At 41.7% G+C, this 10,277-nt stretch overlaps 1 protein-coding gene across 1 annotated transcript; it reads left to right on the top strand.

The window, feature by feature from the left end:
- Positions 1-245: 245 nt before the first annotated feature.
- wrnip1 (WRN helicase interacting protein 1) lies at positions 246-10,058 on the top strand. The gene is made up of 7 exons (XM_082514138.1): positions 246-1,557; positions 2,942-3,136; positions 3,936-4,174; positions 4,668-4,885; positions 6,065-6,220; positions 9,090-9,169; positions 9,275-10,058. Exons 1-7 carry the CDS (start codon positions 916-918, stop codon positions 9,554-9,556), a joined length of 1,812 nt encoding a protein of 603 aa, XP_082370264.1. The 5' UTR covers positions 246-915; the 3' UTR covers positions 9,557-10,058.
- The last annotated feature ends 219 nt before the right edge of the window (positions 10,059-10,277 follow it).

Raw genomic sequence — 10,277 nt, 5'->3', positions numbered from 1 at the left:
CCAATGTATTTCAAATGTTTTGTAAAATTATAACAAGTGTTGCTGATTATGTTATTTCTGGATACTGATAGACATTGATCCTGAATATGAGATCTTAGAAGTTTATCATTTAAACTTATGAACTGTGAATTTTCGCAGTGGTGTATTTTTACTGATACAGTTCAATAAACATTTTCTCCATTATAGATATAAACAATTAGATAAAGATGAAGAACAGTTAAATGGGTCATTTAAAAGACATTTAACTGGAAATAAAGAAAGCACATTCAGAATTTACAATAGAGAAATTATTAGAGAATTATTTGAATAGCGAAAACTTGCTGAAAACTTAAAATGCTTGTTCCCACAGTCTTGCAAAACCACAGCCACAACTTGCATGCCTGGGGGCATACAGGTCCTCCCGACTTTTCAGAGGAATTCACACTTTCAAACAAACAGCTCCACAAGACTATATGATTAACTTCACCGAGGTTCTTTTACTTTGACATAAAGCTACTTACAAACATCCTGGCACAGATACCTTTCACCCTGAACTCTTACAAAACAATTAAAAAATAATTAGAAATAAAGAGGGATAGAGAAGCTAAAAAAAACTGTGTGGTTCACCTTTTAAGTCCCAATTTTATTTTATTTTATTTTTTTTATAATTAGGTTCTGACTCTTTTTTTTTAAACCTATCGACACAATGTGCTTTCCTGGTGACGGACTGTCTAATCGGCACGTAAACGCACACAGGAACGTAATCCGAAAACTCGTCTAGAAAGGCAAAATGTTCATTAAAAATGTTTTTAAATCTACACACCACACCACAGCTGGTTAAAAAGAAAAAATTAATCATTAAAAATGAAAACGTCAAAAGGTCAACGCCTTGTTTTGGTCACGTGATCAAAGGTCCAACGTTTAGCGGGAACCAACATGGCGAACGAGAAGACAGCTGCAGCACCAGACTCGGTGCAATGTCCCGTTTGTTTTAAAGACTTCACGTCCGCCACAATCAACGGACATCTGGATATATGTCTGCTGAAAGGCGTTACCGACAGCAGCCCGTCCACAGCAGACGAGAGCGGACCTCCCGTAAAGAAATCCCGCACTGGTCCCGAGGCTATCATCAAACCTGCAGCCAGCTCCTCCTCCGTGGCCAGCGCGCAGTCACCGGGGATGTTTTCGCTGTTTCAGAGCAACAGGGGGAAACCTCCGGTCCAGACTGAACGGAACGGTTTGTTTGTCGGTAAACAAAGTCCTGGCAGTGCTGCCAGCAAGGGGGTGAAACGTTTACTGAACGAGGAGGCGGATCTTGGAGCGGCAGGTACAGAGACTTTGAGGAGTCAGCAGCCCGCGCCTGCATCCAGCGGGCAGGGCTTGAAAACGGCGAAACGTCTGTCACCGCGGACGTTGCTTGCAGTAGACAAACCTCTGGCGGAGGTGCTGAGACCAGAAACACTGGAGGAATACTTTGGGCAAAATAAAGTTGTAGGAGAGCAAAGTCTCTTCCGGCCACTTCTTGACTCCCAGGAAATACCGTCGCTGATCCTCTGGGGACCCCCGGGATGCGGAAAGGTGTGGAGGTGACCCAGTATGATGCTGCATCTCTCCCCAGCTTTGCTTAGTATTTTCCTGCTGTTTGATATGTGATGGTTAAAACACCTTATTGCCACTGATTCAGCTCCCCTCACTTTATTTGTGGGGGACAAATTAAAGGAAAAACCTGTATCCTTCACCCCTAAGATGATAACCGGGCGGTATTATTGGGTCAATTCCAAAGGTCACTATAAATCAATGCAAAGTATTTCGGCATGATCACGTTTTATGTCTTATTGTAAAGGAGGCGATGAGTTTCAAAATTAAGTGAATCACGTGCTGTGCTGTTTTGTCCTTGTCCTATGCCACGCTCTCCAAACACCAACCGAGATGACTAAAGTCAGACGTGTCGCATCATTCATTAAAGTTTTCCTTTAATTTGTCATTAATGATATGCAGATGATGACAATAAGTCATCATCTGCTCTCGGCAACTAGTACTCAGAATTGAAGATGCTTGAACCGACTGAGTTCTAATTTCTAAAAAAAAAAAAAAGAAAATCAGGGATATTGAACAAAAACTTGTACTTTAAAAAATGTCATTATATAAAATTATCAAATGTTAATGTACAGTATAACCATATAAATATTTAACACTCTACCTCATCCATATAGTGCTTTAAAGGTGTTTTTTTTAAATATAACTTATAAAGTTTCATCTATTCAGTGATTCTTAAAGCTCTACTCTGATTGTTCACACAAAAAATATTTTAATTTAAGAAGCTTTTATCAGTTTTCTTTTAGTAATATGGCAATTTTCTGTTGAATTAATAATCCACAAATTGCTGAAATTATTGTGGGTAAGAGAAAAAAAATTATTGTGATTAATTATTCGAATGCAAATTTCTTATATTCTAATAATTACAGTCTCAGTTTTGGCATGAAACTTGGGGCTTGTCCATTTTGCACCTTTTTTCTTGTATGTTTTTAAATAATTATTGTCTAGATTAATGCTGAATATCCAATGCAGTGGATTTAAGTGAATTTTCAGCTGTGGTACTCTTTGTTGTATTCAAGTAGAACTGTCGTGTTGAAAGAGTGAATGATGGCGTCTGTGGCTGCTCGGTTGGTGGTACAGCTTGTTAATGACTCCTTAGGCATGTTGAGCTGCCAGCGTGGCTCATTGAGCAGTCACTAGCCATTCCCAGACTTTGTCGGCATGCTTTTCTGACACTTTATCTCTTCTTTGACCCTCCTGTCGACTGCTTTGCCGCAGTCAGGTTTCCTCATTGAATAGACGAGTCACAAAATCAGCTCATTTAACTTGATTACACATCACAGAAACTTCTCGATGAAAGCTGCATTACATGTTCTGCCTGTGAGTTTACGTTAAATTACTCTCCATGTGGCTCGCTGTATTTCAGACCACTCTAGCCCACATCATTGCCAGCACCAGTAAGAAGAAGGGGACGGCTCGCTTTGTAACTCTGTCCGCCACCAGTACATCCACCAATGAGGTCAGAGAAGTGATAAAGCAAGCGCAAAACGAGCTCCGACTGTGCAAGAGGAAGACCATCCTGTTCATCGATGAAATTCACCGCTTCAATAAATCCCAACAGGTGAGGAGGTATTTTAGAGCAGAAAGTTGTACTCTGCTTGTTGCAAACTTTTTTTTATGTTCTTCCCCCTGCTAATAAGATTGTATATCAGCACCAGTGTATATGTATGTATAAACAGCTTACGGGACCATCTTTATCCCTTCAAAAACAGCACGAGTTCTCCAGCTCATGTCTTTGATCTATTGGAAACATACATTTTTGGGGTTTCGACTGATAATAATAAGTAGAAACGATTTATTTACATTTTGTCTCCTAATTCATTGGTAACTAAATGGTTCATGTTTATGTTTTACAGAAATCTTAAATGGTTCTATCAATCAATATAATCCATTGTCCTTTATTTGCAGTAGTTTATTCAGAGGTCTGCTTCACTACTGGTACCAAATATTGCCAAAAGTATTCACTTGTCTGCCTTCAGATGCATATGAACTTGAGTAGCATCCTATTCTTAATCTATAGGGTTTAACATGATAACGACTCAGCCTTGCAGCTTTCACAAATGTTTGTAGAAGCAGTCTGCATGCCTATGTGCTTGAATTTATAGACTTGTGGCCATGGAAGGGATTAGAACACATGAATTCAATGCTTTGGATGGGTGACATCCAATTACTACTTTTGGCACTATACTGTATTTATTCTGAAAACTGAAGCTTTAAATTCTAGCATCCTGTGAAATCCTGTATTATGTGTAACAGTAATATAACAGCCATGTCTAATAGAAACAAGGATTGGTCCAGATCCTTATTGAATGCCCAGTAAAATTAGTCTCACTTGAATCTGTATGTGTTTGCGTCTGTAGGACACCTTCCTTCCACATGTGGAGTGTGGCACAGTCACTTTGATTGGAGCGACCACTGAGAATCCATCCTTCCAGGTGAATGCTGCCCTACTGAGCAGGTGCAAGGTGCTGGTTCTGGAGAAGCTGTCTGTGGAGGCGATGGGCTCGATCCTGAACAGAGCTGTGGCCACACTTGGGATCAGAATCCAGGGACAAGATTCGACAAACCCCAAATATGAAGACCAAACAGATGGACACAGGTAGGTTCCCACAAGCTCCTCGACTGTAGTGTCACACGTGACCAAAAACCTCACTATCTTTGTAATCCTCACATAGTGGGTATCGGAAGATGGAGCCACAGCAATAGTCTCAGCTTTGGTTTTGTTTGATAGTTTGACAGATGAGGTTCAGCACAAGCTATAATCACCTGTTAGCTGCCAGCCGATGATTGCATATAATCTACTATCTGTTTAAGGTAGATTACACAAATCCATCGTTTTAGTTAATTATTTTTTTATGGGGGAAAATAAAAAACAACATTTTGACAAAACTGATGAAATCATTTTGCTGCCAGTCAGAGTGACTTATATCAAGATGTTTTTGAGATGAGTGCTGGTTAAAACGGAAGAGCATAAGACTGAGAATATTCATGATGAAAGGCATTTAAGCATTTATCTGTTTTTTATTTTTTCAATTTTATTCCATATTAAACAGTAGAGGCACTGATACAGTGTATATTTTTAATGTTTTTAGACCAAAGATTTACATTCAGCAAAAAGCCCTGGACACCATGGCCTACCTTTGTGATGGCGACGCAAGAGTCGGACTCAATAGTCTCCAGCTGGCTGTTCAGGCTCAGATGTCCAAAACAAACCTCTTAGCACCCGACGATTCTCCTCAAGAGATACTAGTGACAGAAGAGCATGTCAAAGAAGGTCTCCAAAGGTCCCACATTCTCTATGATAAAGCTGGTAAGCGCAGATGTACTCACATTGTCATTTTAGCATCGACGCTCCTTTCTTTTAAGTTCCTTTTATCAAAGCTGGTCTTTTGGGTGTCACTATGTGCAACTAGGCCTGAATAAATATTCCAGCTCATAACACTGTGACCCATGCTTGCATCATCCTCACCCTCTGTTTTCAATTGTATTTCCAATACTCTTACATGGAATCCTGTTTATGTGGAAAATGTTTTTGCAGGTGGGACCAAGAGGCAGAAATTACCGGCCTCTTGCCTCTAATTTCTTATTGAAACTGTTAATTTTTTACGTCTGTTTTGCTGGAAAACGTCACCAGAGGTCCTGGGATAACGGTTGTTTCAATAAAAGAAGAGGCTTTGTCTTTAAGGATGTGGGCAGCACTAGGCAGCACAAATCGCTCCATACTTTACAAATCCACATTTTTTAAATTCCTCTCGGCAGCGTCATTTATAGCACTCGTCATGAGTACTTTCATGCTTTGAGCTTAACAGCTCTATCATATTACGCCCCAGTGTCTTTGATCACCGTTATATAACGGGGACAAACCTTATTTCTTGCGTTTCTTCGCCCCTGCTAGGTATTTAAGTGTGCTGTGTGTTTCTTGTGAGTGCAGTGCAGGTATTTTAGCTGAGCGTCAGAGCAGCGTGTGCTATTCGTTCATACCAGATTCATAAAACGAAGCGCTTTGAGACTTTTTTTTTTTTTTTTTTTATTGCATTCATAGCTAACTGATATTTTAATGTTTTTGCTCATTACAATAACTTATAAGGCCCGCGTTTACCTATAATCAGTGCTTTTTTTTTAGTCTGCTGTAGTTTTAGCTGTTCTTATCACCTTTGCTCATCATGCACAGAACTCCTCAGACTCATTAGTCCTCCACACTGTCCTGTTACACAACACGCAGCTGTCCCAAAAGATGGAGATTTACTGTTCCCTGCTTCACTGGGAGATGAAGCCATCATTCAGCTTGACTAATGACTTTAATGGAGACGGTATTCATCTATTTTTGCCTGATCAGTCTTTGTTTTTTTTAGATAAGGTCGTTTTTTTCAGTATGTAATGTCCTTCAATCTCTTGGTTTGAAAATTGCTGATGGAATGCCACCTGAAGAAAAATCTTCTTATCTGTTTGAAACATTTCGTGTGTGTGTGTGTGTGTGTGTTACTTAAAGGTGAAGAGCATTACAACTGCATATCAGCGTTACATAAGTCTATGAGAGGCTCCCATGAGAATGCGTCTCTATACTGGCTGGGCCGTATGCTTGAGGGTGGCGAGGATCCGCTCTACGTGGCTCGCAGATTGGTCCGCTTTGCCAGTGAAGATGTGGGTAGGTGAATTTAATTATTGCATTATCTCACCTCTATATATATATATATATATATATATATATCCAGGCAGTGCACAGGTTGGTCAGTCTGGTCTTGCACTGCCTGGATTGATTACAAGAAGGCCTATGACTCAATGCCCCACAGCTGGATACTGGAATGCCTAGAATTGTACAAGATCAATGGGACCCTAAGAGCCTTCATCGGGAACTCAATGGGGATGTGGCGTACAACACTAGAGGCCAACTCCAAGCCCATAGCACAAGTCACCATCAAGTGCGGGATCTACCAAGGAGATGCTCTGTCCCCACTGCTGTTCTGCATAGGCCTGAACCCCCTCAGTGAGATCATTAACAAGACTGGCTACGGATACCGACTACGGAACGGAGCAGTTGTCAGCCACCTCCTGTACATGGATGACATCAAGCTGTATGCCAAGAGTGAACGAGACATCGATTCACTGATCCACACTACCAGGCTATACAGCAATGACATTGGAATGTCGTTCGGACTGGAGAAGTGTAGTCGGATGGTAACAAAGAGAGGGAAGGTAGTCAGAACTGAGGGGATTGAACTACCAGAAGGCAACATTGCAGACATAGAGGACAGTTACAAGTACCTGGGGATCCCGCAGGCGAATGGGAACCATGAAGAGGCCGCTAGAAAAGCTGCAACCACCAAGTACCTGCAGAGGGTCAGGCAAGTCCTGAGGAGTCAGCTGAATGGTAAGAACAAGATCCGGGCCATCAACACCTATGCCCTGCCCGTGATCAGGTACCCTGCTGGGGTAATAGGCTGGCCAAAGGAGGAGATAGAAGCCACTGACATAAAGACAAGAAAGCTCCTTACCATGCATGGAGGGTTTCACCCCAAGTCCAGCACCCTGAGGCTGTACGCTAAGCGGAAGGAAGGGGGCCGGGGACTGGTGAGTGTCAGCACCACAGTCCAGGATGAGACAACGAACATCCAAGAATACATTGGGAAGATGGCCCCAACTGACCGAGTGCTCAGTGAATACCTCAGGCAGCAGAAACCCAAGAAAGAGGAGGGAGACGAGGAACCATCATGGAAGGACAGGCCCCTGCACGGTATGTACCACCGGCAGATAGAGGGGGTGGCTGATATCCAGAAATCCTACCAGTGGCTGGACAAAGCTGGACTGAAAGACAGCACAGAGGCACTAATCATGGCAGCACAAGAACAAGCTCTGAGCACAAGATCCATAGAGGCTGGGGTCTATCACACCAGGCAAGACCCCAGGTGCAGGCTGTGTAAAGATGCCCCAGAGACAATCCAGCACATAACAGCAGGGTGCAAGATGCTAGCAGGCAAGGCATACATGGAACGCCATAACCAAGTGGCCGGCATAGTGTACAGGAACATCTGTGCCGAGTATAACCTGGAAGTCCCGAGGTCAAAATGGGAGATGCCCCCAAGGGTGGTGAAGAATGACCGAGCTAAGATCCTGTGGGACTTCCAGATACAGACGGACAAAATGGTGGTGGCTAACCAACCGGACATAGTGGTGGTAGACAAACAGAAGAAGACGGCCGTAGTGATCGATGTAGCGGTTCCGAATGACAGCAATATCAGGAAGAAGGAACACGAGAAGCTGGAGAAATACCAAGGGCTCAGAGAAGAGCTCGAGAGGATGTGGAGGGTGAAGGTAACGGTGGTCCCCGTGGTAATCGGAGCACTAGGTGCGGTGACTCCCAAGCTAGGTGAGTGGCTCCAGCAGATCCCGGGAACAACATCGGAGATCTCTGTCCAGAAGAGCGCAGTCCTGGGAACAGCTAAGATACTGCGCAGGACCCTCAAGCTCCCAGGCCTCTGGTAGAGGACCCGAGCTTGAAGGATAAACCGCCCGCAGGGGCGTGCTGGGTGTTTTTTTTTTTTATATATATATATCCAGCTGTGTGTGTGTGTGTGTGTGTGTGTATGTATGTATGTATGTATGTATGTATGTATACTTTTATATATTTTAGAATTTTCCAGCTGCAATCATCCGGTGTGTATTGACCTTTTTTTTTTTTTTCCCCTGGCACAAAGGGTTAATAAATAGCAAGAAAATCAAAATACACACAGAAAAAAAAAGATACGGGCACTGCTATCAGCCCAATAATTTTTTTAAACATTATCAGTTCATCCCTAAGTTAAAGGCTTCTTACACTTTTTTCCAGTTTTTCTTCTCTACAATCCTAACCACATTTGGCTTTATTATGTCAGTAGAGCTACTTATACTTTTTTATTGTACAATTTTAAGACAAAATAAGGCAATTTTGAATTTGGTGGCAACAATATGTCTCAGAAAAGTTGGGACATGGCAACAAAAGGCTGGAAAAGTAAGAGGTACTACAAAGAAACAGCTGGAGGAACATGTTGCAACTAATTAGTGTAATTGGCAATATTACAGCAACAAGATTAGATATAAAAAAGCATCTTAGAGAAGCAGAGAGTTTCTCAGAAGTAAAGCGCAGAGGTTCAGCAATCTGCCAAAAACTGCATCTACAAATTGTTAAAAAAATGAACTAATTTTCCTCAATGTAACAAAGACTTTAAATATCTCATCATCTATAGTACATAACATTATCAAAAGATTGATGATTAAAGAAATCTCTGTGCATAATGGAGAAGGCTGAAAATCAACATCAGATTCCCGTGATGCTGCATTAAAACCGGGCACGCCGTTGTCATGGAAACCACAGCACGAGCTCAGGAACACTTCTATAAATCGCTGTCTGCGAAAATAGTTCAGAAACTACTGACTGGACTGAAATGCCAGAGAGAGAGAGGAAGCTTGACAAAGTAGTCATAATGTTTTTTTAAAAAGTGCTTCTTATTCTGCAGCGTTGCATCCTTCTTGTCTTTCAGGTATGGCAGATCCCGCCGCTCTTACTCAGGCTGTTTCTGCCTTCCAAGCCTGTCATTTCATTGGGATGCCTGAATGTGAGGTAAGCTCAGTGGACCAATCAGTGACTGGAAGTCTCCTGTCTTGTCAACCCTAAAGTTGTCTTCACCTCAGTTTTCTTCCTTTTGTTTCATCTGCTGATCAACAGGTGATCCTCGCTCAGTGTGTGGTCTATCTGGCACGAGCACTCAAGTCTGTTTCGATCTACAAGGCCTATGATAATGTGAAGACCTGTTTGAGAAGCCACAAAGGTCCCCTGCCTCCCGTCCCCTTGCACCTCCGCAATGCCCCAACCAGGCTTATGAAACAGCTGGGATACTCGAAAGGCTACAAATACAACCCAGCCTTCAGCGACCCCGTAGAGCAGGAGTACTTACCTGAGGAGCTGCAAGGAATCAACTTCTTCACCTGGAAGCCCTCAGACTCATGAGTACTTTTGTAAAAACAAAAAACACAAAAGTAAACACAGCAAATTTATTTTCTCCACATAAGTTATATCCACTCAGCTCTGCTTCACTGCATATTATTCTGTAGTTGTCCAGCTACCCTGCTGTACTGACACACTGAACCACAGTTTGAAAACCACTGCTGTCATGTTCTTTAAAACTGAGGCTGCTACAAGGACCAGTTAAGGCTTATTATATAAGCTGTGTATTTACGCTGGCAGTTAAGATTTTTTGTTTGTGTCACAAACGTGTTAATTACAAAGGTTAGAAAAAAAATAATAAAAAAACTGCACTCATTCTATAAACGGTCATTTCTCATGTTATAGTTTTTACATTTGCTTTGTAGTTATACAAATAGATCAATGACACAGTAACTAAATACACCCAACTCACCTTTGTATTTTCATAATGCTAATTCAGACTTTTTAAAACTGTCCATGTTTGGATTTATCTTTGTAAAACATGTATATATTGTTTAAAATGAATAAATGCATTTCCTTATCTGTTCAATCCTGCATGTTTCTTATAATGTGTAGATGCTTAAAGGAAATGCAAGTCAGACATAATACAAACATTTTATTATACACTTTAATGTTCAGTTTCTTCACATGTTATGAAGTCTAAATCAGTTTTGGGCCGTTGTCTGCAAAGAAACATCACCAGAGTTTGTACCTGTCTCGGAGAGAATTTTCTTTACAGGGCAGT

The sequence above is a fragment of the Aulonocara stuartgranti genome (assembly GCF_965226115.1).
Source record: "Aulonocara stuartgranti genome assembly, chromosome: 18".
NCBI lineage: Eukaryota > Metazoa > Chordata > Actinopteri > Cichliformes > Cichlidae > Aulonocara > Aulonocara stuartgranti.
The sequence above is the reverse complement of the archived record's forward strand: the minus strand, read 5'-3'. Positions and strand labels throughout refer to the sequence as shown.